We start from the raw sequence: 23,056 nt of genomic DNA on the forward strand, positions 1-23,056 counted from the left end.
GAGAGAATGAATGGGAAGGAGGAAGGGGCAGAGAGGATCCCAAGCAGCCTCAGCTGGAGCCCAACGTGGGGCTTGATCCCACAAACCAAGCCCCCAGGAACTGTGAGATCATGACCTGAGTGGAAATAAGGAGTCGGATGCTTAACCATTTGAGCCACCCTTGTCACTTTTAAATAACAGGTTGTTTGTAAAGATTCTCTTTGTATCTTTTCAATTATGTAGACTTTTACTGATTAGCTAGGATCTGAGTATAGATTACCATATTTGCCAGTGCTTAAGGTGTAGTTCACTTTTCCCTAGAAAGGTATGTCTGGTATACCCATACTATGGGTGGAAAGATGAATGACAAAGACTTAAAAGACTGTGGGAATTGCTAATAGTCCTGTGTGAGCCACATTATTGAGTAAAGTCTACTAAGTATACAAAAATTAGGTTGTCACTACAATTACTGCTGTAAAATACAGAGACCAAATAGGTTACTAAGATGTCAAATAATGGGTTGGCTTAATGGAAGATGGCAGAGTCTGTCTCCTCTTACAGTACCTCCTTGGTAGCCAACATAATCCACCTTAAATTCATTTTTTCTTATATTGATTATGTACGTTTTAAGAAATGTGTGTATGTGAATCTATGTGAAAATTGCACCTAGAAATAAGAACAAGTTAAACAGAAAATTCAATCAACAAGGCTACCAGTTTGATTTAGTAAATGGCAAAAGGATAGTGGCAGAATAGGTGGTTTTTATGCCCAACTTTTTTTTTTAATTTCAACCTTATTGAAGTATAATTGCCAAAATGTAAGATATTTCAAGTGTACATATGGTGATTTCATGTACATTGTAAAAGGATTCTCTCCATCTAGTTAATGAACACATTCATCACCTCACATTTATTTTTTCTGCATGTGAGAACATTTAAGTTCTATTCAGCAAATTTCAGTGATATGGTACAGTGTTATCAAGTATAGTCATGTTTTACATTAGACTGTCAGACCTTATTCATCTGATTTCCCGCAACTTTTTTATTAAGAAAATTTCATGCACGGGGGCGCCTGGGTGGCTCAGTTGGTTGGGCATCTGACTTCGGTCCAGGTCATGATCTCATGGTTCGTGGGTTTGAGCCCCGCGTCGGGCTCTGTGCTGACAGCTCAGAGCCTGGAGCCTGCTTAAAATTCTGTGTCTCCCTCTTTCTCTGCCCCTTCCCTACTCACGCTCTGTCTCTCAAAAGTAAATAAACGTTTTTTTTTTTTTTTGAAGAAAACGTCATGCACGTGAAAGCAAAAGAGTACAAGGTGTATGACAGTGAACCTCTTACCTAGACACAGTGGTGTTTTAACATACTAATGTCTATAAGAAAGCACTAAAATATGCATATGTTTGCTAAGCCACTTGAAAATCATGACATTTCCACTAAATATTTCAGGCACTTGCTAAGAATAAATACATTCTCATATATAACTCTAACATAACTGTTCTTTTAAAGAAAATTCAAAAAATAATTCCCAAGTTGGGAGGGACCTCGGAGGGACAGAGAGAGAAAGAGACAGAATCCCAAGCAGGCTCTGCAGTTCTGTCAGCGCAGATCCTAATGCAGGGCTCAAACTCACCAACCCTGAGATGATGACCTGAACCAAAATCAAGAGTCCAACGCTTAACTGCCTGAGCCACTCAGGCACCCCTATCGTTTTTGTTAAGAGTATATTTCTCTTAATGAGTGCTGAGTAAAGTATAGGATTGTTGAATCACTTTGTTGCAGACCTGAAACTAACATTGTATGTTAACTATACTGGAAATGAAATTTTAAAAATTTTTAAAAACTAAAAGTAATTACCAAATATTATGTAGTCTATATATTCAAATGTTTCATTTGTTCCCAAAATGTCATTTATAGCTTTTATATGAATCAAAATCCAATAAAGGTTCAAGTGTTGCATTTTCTTATGGCTCTTTAGTTTCTTTCTTATTTTTTTTTATTTTAGAGAGAGAGAGTGTGTGTGTGTGTGTGTGCAGGTGGGGGTGGAGAGAGGAGCAGAGAGAAAGAGGGAGAGAGAGAATCTCAAGCAGGCTCCACATTTAGCATGGAGTTTGACACCAGTCTGATCCCACGACTTTGGGATCCTGACCTGAGCCAAAATCAGGAGTTGGACACTCAACCAACTGAGCCACCCAGGTGCCTCAACCCCTAGTTTCTTCTAATTTAGTTTGGGGTGTGTGTCACATTTTTAAAGAGAACATGTTGCTACTTTTATAGAATGTTCTCTATTCTGCATTTGTCTGATTATTTCTTTATAGAATGTCCCACCTGGATTTACCTCATTATTTTCTTGTGCGGCTGCTTAACTTACTCCTCTATTGCTGTGTTTCCTACAAACTGCAAGTTAAATTTAAATACTTGATTTGTTGGGGTTTTTTTGTTTTTTTAATGTTTATTTTTCATTTTCGAGTGAGTGAGCACAAATAGGGGAGAGGCAGAGAGAGAAAGGGAGACACAGAATCCAAACCAGGCTCCAGGCTCTGAGCTGTCAGGAGAGAGCCCGATATGGGCTTGAACCTAGAAACCAACCATGAGATCATGACCTGAGCTGAAGTCAGATGCTCAACCAACTGAGCCACCCACGCACCCCTTGATTTGATTAAGGTTAACCATAATTGTCAGTGGCTTGTTTGTTGTTTACACCAGTTGATGAGAGGCAGAGTCTGAATTATCTGCTAACATTTTTCTGTTTAAACTTAAGTACTGTCGTAACTTTTGGTGTTTGAGATAATAGAGCTACCTTTGTAACTTACAGTTCAAATATAACAACAAGACTTTGAGAAAGAATGCAGAAGTAAGTTTGCTTCATGTCCTTTTGGTTCACTGCCCTCTGAGAAAATGAGTTGGAAGTTGGGACAGGCAAGAAGGGTAGATATATTTAGCAGAAGCAAACCATAGTGGAATTGTAAAGGGGTCAAAACCAGAAATTTAGAAATGGAGATTAGGGGCACCTGGGTGGCTCAGTCAGTTAAGCATCCAACTCTTGATTTCGGCTCAAGTCATGATCTCATGGTTCGTGAGATGATTATAAGGTTTGTTTCACGTTATAATCATCTATCTGTGAAACTTGATTTTATCTTCATATTCATTTGACAACTTCTGTGCCATTCTTTTCTTGCCCAAGTACCTAATTTCTCCTCAAAACAGTCAATCCTCTAAAATTATGGTTACTATTAATTTTATTGGTTACTATCAGTATGTTATTGTCAGTATTGACTAGTGAATAATTTTTGTGGATATAATTTCCCAAAGTCCTTTAACCTAATTTCCATTTCTTTTTTTTTTTTTTTTAATGTTTATTTATTTATTTTGAGAGAGAAAGAGTACGGGTTGGGGAGGGAGCAGAGGGAGAGATAGAGAATCTTAAGCAGGTTCCACGCTTAGTGTGGAGCTGGATGCAGGTTTGATCCTGTGACCCTGAGATCATGACCTGAGCCGAAATCAAGAGTCAGATGCTCCGACTGAGTCACTCAGGCACCCAAGAAATGATAGTTCTTTATGCATAGAATGTGGGATGATAGCTTTAAAAAAATTTTCCCCTTCAGGGCCACCTGGGTGACTCAGTCGATTAAGTGTCCAACTTCAGCTCAGATCATGATCTCGTGGTTTGTGAGTTTGAGCCCCACATCAGGCTCTCCACTCTCAGCACAGAGCTAGCTTCAGATCCTGTCTCTCATTCTTTCTGCCCCTCCCCTGTTTGTGCGTGCGCGTGCTCTCTCTCTCTCTTTCAAAAATAAAATTAAACATTGAAAAAAATGTCCATTTCAGAGTACGGATTCCATTTGATCAGAGTTTCTTAATCTTGGCACTATTGATGTGTTAGAGCAGGTAAGTCCCTAGCTGACCTGTGTATTATAGGATGTTTAGTAGCATCCCTGGCCACTGCCCACTAGATGGATGCCCGTAGCAGCCCTCCCCAGCCCTACCTATAGTTATGTCTACCAAAAATTTCTGTAGACATTGCCAAATGTCTTCTGGAGGGCAAGTAGTCCCCATTTTTGAGTATCATTGAGTTGGATAAAATACACTGGCATGTGTGAAGAAGATTCCTTAATGATGTCCTTTATGATTTGGTTTCCCTTTAACAGCTGTCAAACCCAAGTTTCTTCCACAGGTAGGCCCCACTGTGTGCCTGGTATATGCTGGAGAACAGTGGGACATGATGAAATTTTTTATCTCTCTTGGGAATTTTATTGAAGGGAGAAATAAGGTCTTTGTTTATAAGTCAAGTTGTAGGCCTTTTGCTTTATCTAAACCTCCCACCCCCTTCCACCTTGGAAAAGAAACTTACTAGCTATTTGAGCTTATATGCTGTGGATAAAGTTTTTGTTAGGAATAGTTAAGAAATTTGTTTGATATCTTTGAGGTGATCTGTCGTTGTTTTGGCATTCAAGAAAAGACTGTCTTTAGGGGCACCTTGGTGGCTCAGTTAAGTGTCTGACTCTTGATTTTTGGCTCAGGTCATGATCTCATGGGTTCATGAGATTGAGCCCGTGCCTGGCTCTATGCTGACTGCACAGAGCCTGCTTGGGATTCTCTGTCTCTTTCTCTATCCCTTCCCCACTTTGGATACCTGCTCTCTCTCGAAATAAATAAACATTAAAAAAAAGACTGTCTTTCAAAAAATAGTTGCTTGCAAAAGGACTTGATTAAACTAAATGTATCCTTTTTGATTGTCCTTAAAAATTTTTAAGTACCGTTGACACTTGAAAGGTGTGGGGGTTATGGATATTAACAGCCCGATAACCTCCCCAGTCAAAAATCTACGTATAACTTTTGACTTCCCAAGAACTTAACTGCTAATAGCAAGAACTGTGAGAGATCACTTTTTACTGTGATAACACAATTTACTGGAGAGATCAGCTGCTCAAGTGATGTTTTAAGGGGACATTGGGATACCACAATGCTCGAGCTCACTGCAGTTAGTAATAGGAGGTGGCTACAAAATTATTACAGTAGTACAATATATACTACAGTTTAATGCAGTTATTTAATACTGCATGTTTGTTTACATTTCTGTATTGCAAATGCCACCATGTACAGTCTGTAGGTGTGTAAGTTTTGATGAATTTTGATTTTTTTAATTTGTGTATATTTTATGGTAGTAAATGATAAATGAGTATCTAAATATATTTTATGAATTCAAGACATAGCTACCTTTTTCTCATTTTGTTTTTTGACATTTCTAGGCTACACAGTTCATCTGTGAGGTTTTTCAAAATCTCCAAACTTTTCCAATACGTTTATTGAAAAAAAAAAAAATCTATACATAGGCTTGCCCAGCTCAAACCCATATTGTTCAAGGGTCAATTGTATATGTAAATTCTGCCCTTCAGGAAAATGTCCAGCCTTCTTGTTAGGGGAAGGGAAGGGGTTGGGGATAGGGGAAGAGTGGAAGTAATGAGATTAGTGAGAATTTTTTGCTCAGTAAATATGTTACAAGACTGAGAAATCTCAAAGAATTTCAGGAGAAAATAGAATTTTTTTAGTTTCTAAAACATGTTCTTTGTGGATGTGGAACTTTCTGCCAAATGCCATGGGAGTGAGATTGAAGATAGCTGACTAATAATCGGGGGTTGATATGAAGATTATTTTATTTTACCTTTTAAAATGTTTATTCATTCTGAGAGAGAGAGAGAGAGAGAACACATAGGGGAGGGCAGAGAGAGAGGGAGAGAGAGAATCCCAGTCAGGCTCCACACTTACTGCGGATCCTGGGGCTTGATCCCACTAACTGTGAGACCATGACCTTAGCCAAAATTAAGAGTCAAATGTTCAACCAGTTGAGGCACCAAGATGCCCCTGGAGATAATTTTATATTAAAAAAATTTTTTTTGTAGTTTATTTTTTGAGGGGGAGAGAGCAAGCAAACAGGAGAGGGACAGAGAGCCGGGGGCGGGGGGGATCCCAAGCAGCCTCCACCTGTCCACGCAGAGCCAGATGTGGGGATTGAACTCATGAACTGTGATCTCATGACCTGAGCCAAAATCTGGAGTCACACTTAACTGACTAAACCACCCAGGTGCCCCTAATTTTATATTAAAAGTGAGCAGAGGGACGTCTCACTGGCTCAGTTGGAATAGCATGCAGCTCTTGATCTTGGGGTTGTGAGTTTGAGCCCCACATCAGGCTATCTGCTGTCAGCACAGATCCTGCTTTGGATCCTCTGCCCCCCTTCTCTCTGCCCCTCCCCCACTCGTTCTCTCTCTCTAAATAAATAAACTTTTAAAAATCTTTTAAAAAATAAAATGAGCAGAAAGGTCCCGAGCACCTAGACTGTGGTCTTGGAACATCATTTCCCACCAAAAGGAATCAGAGCTCCTTAAAGAAATGGCGTATTCTAGGTCTGGGGAAGGAAATATGTGAAACGATCCTGGAGCTATTAGATTGCCAGGATTTTAGTAGACACTTTACTAAGGTGTCAGAAGGACTCGGAAGCTAGCTGAAGTTTGACTGGCCAAAATAGGACACTTTTGAGTATCAATAAAGATAACTGCAGTAGACCAAAACACGTAAATTATATTTAAAATATAATACCATAATGATAGTTTAAGAGCAAGCTTATTGTTCACTTTGGTGAAATACTATTGCATCATTATTTTGAAAACTGGTAAATAAAGGGAAAAAAAGCAAGATAGAAGGAATCAAGACTTTACTATGTGAACTGCACCATGGGTAACCAAATAATATAAATGTTTTGGCTTTTTTGGGTTTTTTGTTTTTTAAAGTTTATTTTGAGAGCACAAGCACAAGTTGGGGAGGGACAGAGAGAGAGGGGGCAGAGGATCCAAAGTGGGCTCTGCACAGTCAACTGGAACTCACAAAACCCTGAAATCATGACCTGAGCTAAAATCAAGAGTCGAATGCTCAACCAACTCAGCCACCCAGGTGCCCCTACTTTTTGTTTTTTTAAATAGAAGTGTTCTAGTTAATAAATGAAGGAAGGACAGATTTAGAATGATTAGATCCAGCATCGAGCATGCCCCCAGATGGAAGAGAACTCTACCCTTAAGAGTAGTCTTGGGGGGCAGGGAGAGTTCATCCTGTATATAATCATGCCACTAGATCCAACTGTCAATTTCAGGATATCCAGGGGGACAGAGGCATATAGTAAACGCTATGGATATGTGATCAACAATATCCAGGTTGTAGAAACTACAAGAGATGAACTGGTTCTTCAACAAATAAATGGCAAGGGAGGGAAAAAATGATTTATAAATTAAAAGACTTAAACTTATCAAGTAATCATAATATATGGACCTTATTTGGATCCTAATTCAGACAAACTTTAAAAAAGTATGGTATTTGAGAGAAATTGAAATTTGAATGTTGACTGAATGATATTAAGGGACTACCAATTTTTAGGCATGTAATGGTACTATTTTTTTTCTTTTGTTATATCTTTCAGGTCCTTATCTTGTAGAGGTCCATGCCAAAATATTTATGAATAATGTAGAGATTAGCTTCAATATAAGATGAAGGAGGGAGGCATAGGTAAAACAATTTTGGGTTGATAATTTTTGAAGGTGGGTGATAGATACATCTCTACTTTTGTATTTAATTGAATTTATATCACATTTAAAAAAATAGAAGAAAAGAATCACAACAGTCTTGATTCAGAGACTCACAGTTATAATATGATGAAAGTTTGCCCCTTCACTTGGTTTTGGTATGATTCTCAAATTTTCTGTCCATCTCACATTTTCCTCTTGATGTGGCACTGTGTTCCCTATGTGCTGGCCTTTTCTGAAATTCACATTTTTGCCTCGCAGTTTTTCAGAAGAAATTAAAATGCCCCTAAATTGGGTAAGGATTGAATCTCAACATGTTTGTTTGTTAATGTGAGAAGTATCCAAGTCAGAAATACACTTAAAGCAAAGTAATAGAGAAGAGACAGAAAAAAAAATCCAGGTGTTTTTGTTTTTGTTTTCCTTATGAGAAGTTAAAGTAAAGATTTGGTGTGGAAAGAGGTTAAACGTGAGTAGAATGATAGTTTGGGAAGATGTATACATTGCATTACTGGACATTTAGTAATTCCTGTCTTCTTTAATCAAAAATAGTTGAAAGGTAACTATGTGCTACCTGCCATGGGTTACTGAGCACCACAGAGTTACCGTTTTTTCTCATGAGCATCTTGATAGAGATATTAAGTATGGCATTTCTTCATATTAATGAAGATTTCTTTTTGATAACTGGAAAACTACAAGAAGGGTGCTAAATTTGCATGTTTCAAGTTTGTGAAGTATTTAGGTTGATATCTCTATTGTGGTAGGGCCTGTCTTTTCCACAGTTTTTTGACCCTGAACTATAGATGGTAAAATGAAGGATCACGCTCAGAGACAACAGTCTAGGTCAGAATTGAGGACTGTTTGAAAAACTTGGTTTGACTGTCTTTCAGAGATGTTTGGATGGATGTGAAATATGCTCAGTCAGCAGATTGGTTATTTTTTTTCTGGGTTGACAAGCCTTATTGGTTAATTTGTCTTGTTTGCTGTAAAGAACTTGAAAAATATTTTGAGTTGAATTTTCTGCTCATTTTGAATCTTAATTTACATTGGTTGTCTTAGCAGAACATATACATGGGGAGTTCTTCTGTCTTGATAAAAAGTAGTTAGGCCACAAACATCTTTCTTAGCCATTTTTTTTTCAAATCTACCTTTCCCACTCTTTCTGTTTATTAGAGTATCTTTTTCATGGGAGGACTAGCATTGTTTGACTTTGATCCGATGGAAGAAACTTTCTTTTTTATTTTAGAGAGAGGGCACACCCATGGAGGAGGGGCAGAGGCGGGGAGAGAGAATCTCAAGTGGACTCTCTGCTCAGCGCAGAGTCCCACACGGGGCTCAATCCCACGACCCTGCATGACCTGACCTGAAATCAAGACTCAGATGCTCAACTGACTGAGGCACCCTGGCTCCCTGGAAGAAACTTTGAATATTATTCTTAAGGTTCATTGCTGGATTGCCTGGGTGGCTCAGGTGGTTATGGTTATAAAGCATCTGACTTTGCCTCAGATCATGATCTCACAGTTTGTGATTTCGAGTCCCCCCCCCCCCCCTCCCCCCACCGCATCGGGCTCTGTACTGACAGTTCAGAGCATGGAGCCTGCTTCAGATTCTGGGTCTCCCTCTCCCTGCCCCTCCCCTGCTTGTGCACTTGCGCGCGCGCGCTCGCTCGCGCTCTCTCTCTCTCTCTCTCTCTCAAAAATAAGTAAACATTAAAAAATATTTTTAAAAAATTTATTGCTTCATAAAATGAAACATGCACTCAGTCCCTTAAAATATTAGAAGTAGTTTTAGGTAAAGACCAGCCTTTTGGATATGCTATTAAAATATCCATCCATAGGCATGACACTGAAAACCACAATTTGCATTCAGCTACCTCTACTTACTCTGAAGGAAAGTTTTCTTCTGATGCTCAGCATATGTATGGGGAGTTTGCTTGCAGCTGGTCAGAGTTGAAAGAAAGTGCTTGAGAACCATCCCCAGAACTTATCATCCACAGTTTATATTCATTCTGCCAGATGTTTGATATCCATGCATTAATTAATTGTTGGTTATGGGCTCTAAGAAAGTTACATAGTAGAGAACTGGTATAATATTAAATAGTTAAAAAAGTTGCTTAGAATGATGTCTTTTTCAGTAAAACTAGTCTGGACACTACAGAAGTGTGTGTTGTGTAGTCTTTGCTCAAGGACTGCCTGTGGTATGGATTTGGCTCTTTTTTTTAAGTTTATTTTTGAGAGAGAGAACACAGCAGGGGAAGGGCAGAGAGAGGGAGACAAAGAATCTGAAGCAGGCTCCAGGCTCTGAGCTGTCAGCACAAAGCCTGATGTGGGGCTTGAACCCACAAGCTGTTAGATCATGACCTTAGCCAAAGTTGAAGTTGGAAGCTTAACCAACTGAGCCACCCAGGCACCCCACCCTTCTTTTTAATTCTGTTTCTGGCTAGCGTTGTCTTTTGTATATTTATGTTAAATATGAAACTAAGAAAATTTAAGTTGATACCTTATATGTTTTTCTTTCCTTGCTCACATTTTCTCCCCACTGTGGTCCTGGCCTGGGAAGACAAAAATAATTAGAATTTAGAGACCAGTTAGAATCGAGTTAGGCACTTTAGCCATTGAAACTGTGGGCACTTGGTTGTAGCTAACTCAGTGGGGTGTTGGCTGGATTTTTTTTTTTTTTAATTTTAGTTAACATACAATGCAATATTGGTTTCAGGAGTAGAATTCAGTGATTCATCACTTACATAAAACACTCAGTGCTCATCATAAGTGCCCTCCTTAGTACCCATCACGCTGCCTGGATATTTTAAATTTTCAAGGGAACAACGCCATCTGTTGGGCACCTTAAAAATGAATCCTGTCACGTTCTATGGACCCAACTATTTAGACTAGTTTTAGGTTGGTTTTTGGCATAGAGATGTGGTAAAAAAAAAAGTTTCTGAAATACTAAGGGCACTGTGAGAGCCTTTGCATTAAAAGCTTTATTTGAGCATTGAGCAGTAATGCTATTATAATTCCAAGACAAAGAAGTTGACCTTTAGTCTACTGATGTTGGGGGGCAGAATAGCAGTAGCTCTTTTTTATTTTTATTTTTTACTTATTTTTGAGAGGAGGAGGCAGAGAGAGAGGGAGAGAGACAATCCCAAGCAGGCTCCGTGCTGACAGCCCAGAGCCCTACGCAGGTGAAATCAAGAGTCTGGTGGATGCTGGGACACCTGGGTGGCTCAGTCAGTTAAGTATCCTACTCTTGGTTTCAGCTCAGGTCGTGATCTTGTGGTTTGTGAGTTTGAGCCCCACATTTGGCTCTGTGCTGACAGTATGGAGCCTGCTTGGGATTTTCTCTCTCTTCCTCTCTCTTTGCCCCTCCTGCACTCTGTCTCAAAATAAATAAACTTAAAAAAAAAAAAAGTGGATGCTTAACTGAGGCATCCAGGTGCGCCTAGCAATAGCTCTTTGTTTACACTGCAGAGGTGCAGACTTTGTGTTTATAAGAAACATGTAGGGGTGCCTGGGTAGCTCAGTCAGTTGAGTGTCCATCCTGCTCTTGATTTTGGCTTAGGTCATGATCTTGTGGTTCATGGGATCAGGTCGCACATTGAACTCCGTGCTGACAGTGCAGAGCCTGCTTAGGATTCTCTCCCTCTCTCTCCCTCTCCCCCTCTCTAAAAATAAATAAATAAACTTGAAAAAGAAAAAGCATGTAACTTAGGTGTTTTCAAATTAAAGGCTCACTCCCAAGTCATGGTGGAGTATAAGAATACAATTTGGAAGGGAAAAGAACTACCACCCACTTTCTGAATTCTGGGCAGTCTAGAATTTGACCCTGCAGCATCACCTTTTTGAAAGAGCAGCTAACAGCCTAAGTTTGTAAACTGGGAATGTAGTGTGACAAGTGAGGTTCTTATCCTGGGTGTAAAATTTAAGAGATTGCAAAAAAGGCTCAGGAATAAAAGAGTATTTTAACATAGTAAAAGAGTACTATTAATACGAAAAAGTTCATAATGAGCAAAATATACCTTTTTTACTTTTTTTTTTTTTTTTTTTTTGAGAGAGAGCACATGAGCAGGGAGGAAAGGGGCAGAGGGAGAGAGAGCGCATCTTAAGCAGGCTCTATGCCCTGCCTGGAGCCTGACATGTGACTCAATCCCGCAATCCTGGGATCATGACCTGAGCCAAAATCAAGAGTCAGACACTCAACTGACTGAGCCACCCAGGTGCCCCTATTATTATTGTTTTTAAAGATTTTCTTCTTCAGTAATATCTGTACCCACAGTGGGGCTCAAGTCACAACTCAGATCAAAAGTCATGTGCTCCACTGACTAAGCCAGCCAGGTACCCCCAAAACATACATTTTAATCGAAGACCCTGTACTTGGATGATTTGCCTCACCCTGATCATAGCCCTGGGTATTACAGATTAAATTTTTATACTCCTCTTATTGAATAATTGCTCTGAGCTCTTTCATAATTTGTTTTCAAGAATAAAACTTATAATGAGGCACCTGAGAGGCTCAGTCAGTTAAGCGTCCTACTCTCAATTTCAGCTCAGGTCATGAGATTTGATCCCCAGTCAGGCTCTGCACTGACAGCTCAGAGCCTGGTTGGGATTCTCTATCTCCCTCTCTCTGCCCCTCTCCCACTTGTGTGTGCTCTGTCTCTCTCTCAAAATAAATATTTTTAAGAGAGCAAAAGTTATAATTCTAGATCCTTCGAAATGTGGCAGTAGGGGGAGGTTAGGGGAAAGGGTAGAGGGAGCATAAGGGTGGATTGAAGAATCTGATTCCATATTTTGTATAAAACCACTTCTCATTTTGAGGTCAATATCTTCTTAGGTCCAATATCTTTTTTTTTTTTTTTTAATGTTTATTTTTGAGAGAGAGACACAGAGTGAGCAGGGGAGGAGCAGAGAGAAAGGAAGACACAGAATCAGAAGCAGGCTGTAGACTCCCAGCTATCAGCACAAGAGCCCGATGGGGCTCAAACTCAAAAACCGCGAGATCCTGACCCGAGCCAAAGTCAGACGCTTAACCGACTGAGCCACCCAGGCGCCCCATTGAGGTCAGTGTCTTATTTGGTCCTTTTTTCTTGTAGCATGGCGGACACCGACCTCTTTATGGAATGTGAGGAGGAGGAGCTGGAGCCATGGCAGAAAATCAGCGATGTCATTGAGGATTCTGTCGTTGAAGATTATAATTCAGTGGATAAAACTACTACAGGTAACAAAAACTCTTTTGATCTTGGATTGTTATTTAAACTGACTCAGTTGGATGGCATTTTTATTAAGAAAGTGTGAGGTGGAGAAAGACTTTTAAGAACCCAAGGATGGATGCCTCGTTGTGGCGCTGGTGCTTTTTTTTTTTTCTGTGCTTTAGTCTGTAAAAATGCCTCAGTTTCTTCATATGTGAAGCTAGAAACACTATGCTCAATTTATTTAAAACATTGAGAGTTGAGTTAACCAATGCTTAGCAATCATTTGGCAGTCCTCTTACCAAATGTACGAACAAGAACACAAAGTAGTGTGTGTGGCAGTGTTCATTTATGTACCCAGTCAAACACAGGATCCCGTAGTCTTTTTTCTCTTCTTTGTTTGTTTTACTTGACCTTGGTTTCCTTTGTGAGCTGAACAGAGTTTGCTTTGTGTCTGCCTTCATGAACAGTTTACAAACATAGGCTTGTTAGCTGCTCTTTCAAAAACGTGATGTTGCAGGGTCAAATTCTAGATTGCCCTAAATTCAGAGAGTGGGTAATGGTTCTTTCCCCCTGCTAAATTGTATCTGTTGCTCTCTTTATTTTTATCTTTCCTACCTTGAGACCTGAAGATGACATTGGTTTAGGCTGAAACAGGGCACAGTTCAGGATCTTGTGTATGGCTTATTATGTATGCATGGTTATAAATACCAATAGTGGTGATAATAAACCTTTGAGTCCTAGAGATTTGCTTGTGCTTTATAAGCAAAACCTTAAAATACTGGTTCAGTGAGCTCGCGATCTAAATTAACCAGGAAATATGAGGTGAAGAAGGCATTGTGTCTAATTGGTGGAGCGAGGGACAAGTAGGAGGAGAAATCAGATGAACAGTTGGATTTGCAAAGAAAGCAGGAAACTTTTTGGCTGTAGAGACCCACAACAAGATGAAAGGGATTAGAACAATATCCTTTAGTGTCATCTGTCCCTGTCTCCAAGTGACTATGCCTCCCCTTCCCCACAGTTTCTGTGAGCCAGCAGCCAGTCTCGGCTCCAGTGCCCATCGCTGCCCATGCTTCTGTTGCTGGGCACCTCTCTACATCCACCACCGTTAGTAGCAGCGGGGCACAGAACAGCGACAGTACAAAGAAGACTCTTGTCACACTAATTGCCAACAACAATGGTAAGTGGGATTATTGGGAAATTCTTCCTGGGCCAGAGGGGTGAGAGAGAGAAATAAAGAGGTCTTAGGAACAGATGTACCTGTTTAGTTTTAGGTACTGAGATGGTTCTACTAGTTGGAGTGAATTTAGTAATGATTCTGTGATATGGAAGTGATTCAGTAGTGTTGCTGTTCCTTCTGAGTTAGTGCTGAATGGATGCTGGTCTTTCAAGTCTGAGGGCAGCTGATCTTGCTGCTGGTAATTTGTGGGAGAGAAAATGTAAACCTAAAATTCCTGACTATTAAAAAGATTGGGCGGGGGGTGCTGTTTGATTGTTTTTGTTATTTTTTTAAGTAGAATAAGCCCCACTAGTTTGGTAAGAATTCTCCCAGGGCAGCTTTGTTCTGAATTTTCTTTGGCAGATTCATATGGTCATTGGTTCCTGGGTATGGAAAATAGGATAGGGTTGTTTTCTACTTGAAGGAAGTGGTGAAAGAGTGGTGCTTCTAGTGTATTTATTGACTAGAGAAGCTGCGTAGTATTGGTTTCTATTCATTTCTGATGACTGTTTTTACACTCTGAAGGCAAGTTATGTCTTAAGATTCCTAAACTAGAATAAGCACCTTTATAGAATCATTGTGTTGCTGCAGAGGGCTTACTTTTAATTGTTTTATTTCCTTTAAAAACAAAATAGCTTTATTAATACAAGAATAATACGTGTATTGTAGAAAAAGTAAACTGAAAAAAATAAAAGGAAGGAAAAAATTTTTTAACTGTGATCTCACTACCTGGAGATAACTATTTGTAATTCTTATTTTGTACATATATGTACTTTTATATACTCCCATGTGGTATATGTTGTGATTTACTTTTTATAAAAACGGATCATACAGCCTCTACATTACTCTTTGCCTCCTTTTTCCCCTTAATATGCAATGAATATCTTCCCATTTTAATCAGTGTATGTCTGTAACATTGTTGATGAGTAAAGGTACAGTTCACCCTTGAACAACATGGGGGGTAGGGGTGCCAACTGTCTGCATAGTTGAAAATTTACATATAACTTTTGATTCCCCCCAAATTTAAATACTGATAGCCTTCTGTTGATAAGTTGATTATCACAAATTTTGTATGTAATATGTATTATACTGTATTCTTACAATAGAGTAAGCTAGAGAAAAGAAAATGTTATACAGAAAATCATAAAAAAGAGAGATAACATAGTACTATACTATATTTATTAAAAAAAAATCCAGGGGTGCCTGGGTGGCTCAGTTGGTTGGGTGTCCAACTCTTGATTTCTGCTCTGGTCATGATCTCATGGTTTGATCCATGGGATCAAACCCCATGTCGGGCTCTGGCTGACAGCATGGAGCCTGCTTGGGATTCTCTCTCCCTCTTTCTCTGCCCTCTTCCCCCCTCCCCCATGCACACATACTTTCTCAAAAATAAATAAACTTAGAGGCACCTGGGTGGCTCAGTCGGTTAAGCATCCGACTTCAGCTCAGGTCGTGATCTCACAGTCCGTGAGTTCAAGCCCTGCATAGGGCTCTGTGCTGAGAGCTCAGAGCCTGGAGCCTGTTTCAGATTCTGTGTCTCCCTCTCTCTGCCCCTTCCCCGCTCATGCCCTGTCTCTCAAAAATGAATAAACGTTAAAAAAAATTAAAAAAAAATAAAAATAAATAAACTTAAAATCCATATACAAGTGGACCTTCACAATTCAAACCTGTGTTGTTCAAGAGTCAACTGTATTTCCTGTTGTTTGGTTACTTATTATTAACGATAGTTGTAAAGGGCTATACTGCTACTTTAAAGAGCTATTGTGAGCATCTCTGTCTCTGTGTCTTTTCTCACCTCCTTACTTCTGAGAACATATTTATAAATGTCAAATTATTGGATCGAAAGTCAGCATAGTTTTTAAGGCTTTTGATATTTTTCCTGGAATGGCCGTCTAGAAATGTTGTATCAGTTTATATTTCCATTAGAAGTACATATGGTGGTCTTATTTTTGGCTATAACCATTTACTCCTCTACTGTTAGATATTTATTACAGTCCTTAGTTTTTGTGATTACAAGCAGTGCTTGGTGAGCATTCTCAGGCATTGTATCTGTGTGCACTGTGTAAGCATATCTGCAGTAGAAAGTGAAATTGTTTGGATCAGGCATTTAAAACTTGATAGATGGTCTCAAATTGTCCTAATAGATTGCCCTGAATAATTGCCCACCAATAGCTCTTTCCTCATATTGCTGCCAACTTTAGGTACTATTGAACTTAAATCTAATTTCTGTAGGCATTTTTTTCAGTTGTTGGGTACTGAAAATACGATTTTTATTATATGAAACATCCTTAGAATTTTTTTGAACTTATAGATAGGGGCCCTTACATACATATAAAGATGAGGAACCACTATCCAGAGGATTCTGTCATTTTACAGATGTGGAAACCAAAGGTCTAGAGAGTCTAAACAATGTGCTTAAAGTCAAATAGTTGGTAAGTGACTAAACTGGATTTGAATTGTCTAGATTTCAGTTTGTGTCCTTTCCTCTGTTACATGGCTTTCCTGTATTTCTCTTAAAATAATCTGTCAAAGTGCTGTTAGCAACCAGCATAACTAAATTTTTCTTTGATCGTACGATACTCCAAGGCTTATGAGGACACACTGACATGACCTAGTCTCCTTGACTCCTTGAATGGACTTTTGATTTCCGAGCCCACCTAGGGCTGTGTACAAAGTTAAAAAAAAAAGTCTATCTATATACAGATACCTCTAGTATTTAAATTAAAATGTTAACCCCTGGGGGGTGTGGATAGCTCAGTCAGTTGAACATCTGACTCTTGATTTCAGCTCAGCTCATGATCCCAGGGTCATGGAATCAATTCCCGCATCAGGGTCTGCACTGAGCATAGAGCCTGCTGGGGATTTTCTCTCCTCTGCCCCTCTACCCCATTCTTTCTCTCTCTCTTTCTCAAAAAAAAAATAAATAAATAAAACATTAACCCATGTTAGTGGGAAAAAAATTGGGTACAGACTGGTAACCAGTTACATATGTCGTGTATATTCTTCCAAAAAATTTTCATGCATAGATAAGCATGCATTAATAAATCCAATTTGCCTAGCCACCCCCCTTTTTGCATAATACAGGCAATTCTGTAACTTTTTAAATCTGATACTCTTTTTTTTCTTTTTTGAGAGGGGGCATAAGTGAGAGAGAGGCAGAGACAGAGGGAGAGAGAGAGAGAGAGAGAGGGAGAGAGAGAGAATCCCACGAGAGGTAGAGAGAGAGGGAGAAGAGAGAGAGAAGTGGGGCTCACCCTAAGTGAGGCTCGAGCTCACGAACTGTGAGATCATGACCTGAGCTGAGGTCAGATGCTTAACTGACTGAGCCTCCCAGGCACCCTTATCTGATATTCTTGAAATGCTAGTCTAGGTTTAAGGATGAGACTTCAGAATAGAGTGGATTTGGGGCACCTAAGTGGCTCAGTAGGTTAAAGCACCAGACTCTTGATTTCGTCTCAGATCGTGATCTTAGAGTTCGTGGGATCAAGCTGACAGCACAGAGCCTGCTTAGGATTCTTTCACTCTGCCCTTCCCCCACTCTCTCTCAAAAAAATAAAATAAAAATAAATAAATAAACAAACAAATATTTAAAACTGGTTGGGCTCCTGGTTATCAATAGCCACCTCCACCAATAATTATATTATTAAAAAAATTCTTTTGGGGGCACTGATTTAGCTTTTATAATTTATATATTTCTCTTGTTTTCTTTGCCCTCTCTATACAAAAAGCATTTTCTTGACTCTTGATTTTGAGGAACTTTTTTTTTTTTTTTTTTTAATGTGGGAGGGAGGCCAGGAGTTGAGACGGAGGAGGAGTACATTGATGGTTTTTGTAATGGTCTAGTCCTGTGCTGGGTGATGGATTCAAGAGTGTTTATCATTGTACTTTAGAACTTTTAGGGGTGTCTGGGTGGCTCAGTCGGTTAAGCATCCTGCTTAGGCTCAGGTCATGATCCTCACATCCGTGAGTTTGAGCCCCGCATCCAGATCTGTGCTGACAGTTCAGAGCCTGGAGCCTGCTTCAGAGTCTGTGTCTTCCCCTCTCTCTGCCCCACCCCTGCTTGTGCTGTCTCTCAAAAATGAATAAATGTTAAAATAATTTTTAAAAAGCCTTTTAAATGTGTGTAGTATTTTATGAGTCAAGTGTTAAAATATAATTAAGGTAAAGATTATTTTGAAAGAATAAATAGTGGAAAGGATATGGACACAGTTTTGTTCTGTACTCCAAAATACCTGTTCCATGGAGAATGATAATTGCTTAAGAATAAAATGTAATCAATCCTTTCCTATATAATGGGTATAGAATAGTTTTTCAGCAGATGATACCGGGACAACTGGGTACTTTTCCCACATGGAAGTGGATGGAGTGGCCCTTCCACTCCTTACCGTTTATAAGCGTTAACTAAATGGTCAGTGTAAGAGTTAAGACTGTAAAACTTTTAGAAGCAAACATAGGTGTAAATCTTTATGACCTTGATTTAGGTAGTGGATTCTTAGGATCCAAAAGCATATGTAACCATAGAAAAAAATGATTGGACTTTATAAAAATTAAAACCTTTTATGCTTCAAAGGGCATAATCAAGAAGTGAAAACACCCATAGAATGGGAGAAAAATTGGGGCGCCTGGGTGGCTCAGTCGGTTAAGCGGCTGACTTCGGCTCAGGTCATGATCTCACGGTCTGTGAGTTCGAGCCCCGCATCGGGCTCTGTGCTGACAGCTCAGAGCCTGGAGCCTGTTTCAGATTCTGTGTCTCCCTCTCTCTCTGCCCCTCCCCTGTTCATGCTCTGTCTCTCTCTGTCTCAAAAATAAATAAACGTTAAAAAAAAAAAATTAAAAAAAAAAAGAATGGGAGAAAAATTGTGCAAATAATATATATGATAAGGGACATGATAACTAGAATATATAAAGAACTACAATTCAATAATAAAAAGACAATCCAATTTCTTAAATGAGCAGAGGATCTAGATAGACATTTCTCTAAAGAGAATATATAAATGGCCAGTAAGCACATGAAAAATGCTCTACATCATTAGTCACTGAGGAAATGCATATCAGAACCACAGTGAGATTACCACTTTACACCCACTAGGATGGCTATAATCAAAAAGGTGGACAAATAACAAGTGTTGGTGAGAATGTGGAGACATTGGGACTCCTATATTGCTGATGAGAATGTAAAAATGGTATGGCCACTTTGGGAAATAGTTTGTCAATTTCTCAAAAAGTTAAGTGTACTTACATGACTCAGCAGTTCTCCTAGCTGTATATTGGAAACATGGAAACATGTTCACACAAATGTCCTGAACAAATGTTCATAGTATTATTCATATAGCCCCCAAATGGAACAGCATGAGCTGTTGAATGGGTAAACAAAAGGTGGTATATCTGTACAGTGGGATATTATTTGGCCATAAAAAGGAATGAAATACTGATGTATACTAAAACATGAATAACCCTTGAAAATGTAGTGCTGAATGAAAGGAGTCAGACAGAAAAGGCAACATACTGTATGACTCCATTTATACGATCTGTGGTTTCCAGGGCTGGGGAGAGGAGATAGGGAAAAACTGCTAATGGGCACAAGATTTTTTTCTTAGGATGATGAACATGTTCTGGAATTAAATAGAAGTGATAGTTGCACAAACCTTGTATTCGAATATACTAAAAACCTCTGAATTGTATACTTTACATGGGTATGTATGATATGTTTATGTTATCTCAGTAAAGCTTTTTTTTTTTTTTTTTTTTTTTTTTTAAGAAAGTATCAGGAATAAAACTTCGGAACATTTTTACAATCCTTTTTGTTCTTCAGAATCTACCACTCAGCGTTTAGAAATGATTTCTGTAGTTCTGACTGATCGTATTTGTTTGCATTGGAAAGACATAGTATGTAGTGAAATAAACCACTGCTTAATTCTGAGCTGTGAATGATGTGAATTTAATGTTAATAGATGTCTTATTCTATAACTAATAATGACTTTCAACTCTTGTTTAGCCCATTTTGACTCAATTTAGCTCTCATCCCTGGGTTTTAAGACTATGTAAGTAAACAAAAAAATAAAGGAAACATGAAGACCTTCAGATTTGTAAAAACAGTATATTGTGAGAGAAGCTGCTGAATCTCTAACCTGTATTTAATCAGTTTATGGCTATGGTTCCAAGTTTATTTGAGAGCACCCTGTGAGGCAGGGTGCTGGTTGGTTGATACTTCTATAGGCATTTCAAGTTTAAGGATTCTGATTGCCTGCTTCTTTTATCCTCTGGAAATAGAACTTTGTAAGACCCATGAATTGGCAGAATTTCTTTAAAGAAAAACTTAAGAATGTAGAATCATTTAAAATATTTTGTTAGAATTCATTAGAGTTATTAGATTATAGAAAGTGGGTGGCAAGTACAGATAAAACAAAATTGATACTAGTTAATAATTGTTACAGCTGAGTGATGGGTACATGGGGTACATTCATTATGATATTCTATTTTTGTGTATTTGAACTTCTCCATAATAAAACATTTAAATTAAAATAGCAAATTGCCAATATAATTAGCATTGATAGAACTTGGAATTTCTGTTTGTCAACCTCTCATAATGACTATTCAGCTGGCCTCATAACTATGAGGTCTAGTCCACTGATGGGCACTCAATTTCTGGAAAAAAGTGGGACAAGCCATTGTTGGCCCATTAATAGCCACCTGTATACCCACTCCAGTAGTCTAGCTTTGTAGCTAACTGCACTGACTCCGTCTGTCAAGTAGGACATACAATTCAGAGGAACCCATCCCACTGTGGTTATTTGAGGCAAAAAGTTGAGGCACAGTGTCTTATTTGAATCTTTGAGTTAGGTATATCGACTCTGAAATTTTCTGTCTGGTTTTGGGGTATTCTTTGTAAATCAGTAAAATTTAGTATTAATGATTTTTTTAGCCCAATGTAGTAAAAAAAAAAAAAACAAAAACAAAACTTTAAAACATTTACAAAATTACTTTTTTCACAAATGAAAACAACCTAAAATGTTTCAGTAGCCAGTTTATTAGTATTTATTATGAATGAATCATCTGCTTCATAAAGTCATACCATTTTTACTGGGTGTTGGTTAGTTTTTAACCAAGTCTTTATCAGTTCTGATGTCAAAAAAGAGACGGATAGCCTGTCAATCTCTCTGTTCCCATATCTGTAAAAGCCACTGATTGCTTAGAGAACCTGTTGCATTTCTGAGATTTGAAATCACTAGGAAGAGGCATCATTCTATAGATGTTGTGTACTTGCTGAATTAATGTTTGTTGATGAATACTTCTCTGATAAAAATATTAAAGTGGATTCGCTAACAGCAAATTACATTCTGACAAAATAAGTTTCACTTAGTTAAAATATGTAAAAAAAATGTTACTTTGTTTTGCTAGTTTGGTATGGAGAGATTATGTTAAATCGTATATTAAATCATCAGAGTCCAAATGATAGCCATGTAGAAAAAGTCTTACTAAATTAAGACATCCCTAGTTAAGATATACGGGGGAGATATTAGTGAACCTCCCCTATCTACCTGTTTTTCTGTTTAGATGTAGATTTGGGTGAAGCTTAAATTTTTGGTGAGGTTGGTGATGTTAAACCTGAGGTGAGTTGTGACAGTTTTGGATATTTTAATATCTGAGACCGCATTTCTTATCTGAGACCCCAATGTTTCTTGTAAAATGTGGCTTTGTTTTCTCTTACATTTTTTTTTCTTTTACCCTTAGCTGGCAATTCTTTGGTCCAACAAGGTGGACAGCCGCTCATCCTAACCCAGAATCCAACCCCAGGTCTGGGCACAATGGTTACTCAACCAGTATTGAGGCCTGTCCAGGTCATGCAGAATGCCAATCATGTGACTAGTTCTCCTGTGGCCTCACAACCAATATTCATCACTACGCAGGTGAGTAGGACTCTGAATTCTGGGGCTGGATAGGGAAGGAAAGAAAGACTGTGTGAACCTTTGGAGTTTTAAGTCCTGTCTTTTGTCCTGGCTTTCTCATTTGCTGTTTTATAATTTGATACTAACTTTTATGGAAAGCCCAATATAACATACAGCTGGGTAATATCTTCTTCCTATCCTTCAGAGGGCTGTTAAGTGGTTTGATTGAGATCTGGGCAGAAATTAGTTGGAAAGCTTAGATTAGGAAGTGTTAATACTTGGCCCTCAAAGCTTCTTGCCCTTTGCTTGGGTTGATTTTCTTATAATGGGTGAGTTAATTGACTTGGAAATCTGTGTGTGAAATTGGTGAAGTGCAGGGAGAACTTTGGAAGAGAAGGAGGCAGATTATTTGATACATAATGTCAGTTGAAGTTGAAAGCCTGATGCTGGATGTGGAACCTAAAGGCAAGTGCTGCTCTTGGCCTGTGGCTTCCTGAGTTACAAACTCTCCTCTTACAGATTTGCCAGAGGTTTGTGGACTTTGGAAACAATTTCTTAACAATTGGTTTGTGTTGAATCACTCCAGTGAATACTCTTAGAGTGTCACTTTTTTCCCCTTCTATGTCTTTATCTGTTTAGGGGCCAGTTTGTGGATGAGGTATTTTTTAAGCTGATTTTTTAAGACAGGAAGTAGATTTTCATTTTTGCTCATATGGACTAAAGCTTATTCTTCAGTTTTGATATTTTGTCACTCAAAACTTTTGCCAAAATTCCTAAATTTCTCCATCTTGGTCATTTAAAAGCTCTACCTCTAGAAAAAGAACCACTGGGTAGGAGTGGGAATTTTTTGGATGTAGTCTTACTGTAGTATCTGCTAGTGTTAGCTAATCTCCATGTTAAAGATCATTTTGCTTTTTAATGCAGGGATTTCCTGTAAGAAATGTCCGGCCTGTACAAAATGCAATGAATCAGGTTGGGATTGTGCTGAACGTACAGCAAGGCCAAACGGTTAGACCAATAACACTAGTCCCAGGTAAGGAAAAATGTCTACCCATTTGAAATAAACTGGCATCCAGAAGATTTGTTTTTACTGTCTCAAAGTATTCTTGGTCATTTAAAAAGCATACTTAAGGAAAATCTAAAAATATAAGATCACACTGATTTAAGCCCAATTTTTAAAAATGATATCTAACCTTTGGCCAGGATGGTGGTTTTATTTTTCTTTT

The 23,056-nt window shown here is 38.6% G+C and overlaps 1 protein-coding gene across 6 annotated transcripts in view; it reads left to right on the forward strand.

The window, feature by feature from the left end:
• Nucleotides 1-23,056, forward strand: part of POGZ (pogo transposable element derived with ZNF domain) — a 52,129-nt gene that overhangs the window by 7,740 nt on the left and 21,333 nt on the right. For 3 of the 6 annotated variants that reach the window (XM_053889570.1, XM_053889569.1, XM_053889580.1), the window contains 4 exons: nt 12,630-12,754; nt 13,747-13,905; nt 21,676-21,851; nt 22,755-22,863. In XM_053889570.1, the coding sequence (XP_053745545.1) occupies nt 12,630-12,754; nt 13,747-13,905; nt 21,676-21,851; nt 22,755-22,863 (569 nt within the window). Of the gene's footprint in view, nt 1-7,368; nt 7,559-12,629; nt 12,755-13,746; nt 13,906-21,675; nt 21,852-22,754; nt 22,864-23,056 lie in introns of those variants that run through there. The other 3 variants (XM_053889577.1, XM_053889572.1, XM_019432927.2) reach the window with 2 other exon arrangements.

Source organism: Panthera pardus, unplaced genomic scaffold (genome assembly GCF_024362965.1).
Source record: "Panthera pardus isolate Hobbes unplaced genomic scaffold, ASM2436296v1 HiC_scaffold_11, whole genome shotgun sequence".
Classification (NCBI taxonomy): Eukaryota; Metazoa; Chordata; class Mammalia; order Carnivora; family Felidae; genus Panthera; species Panthera pardus.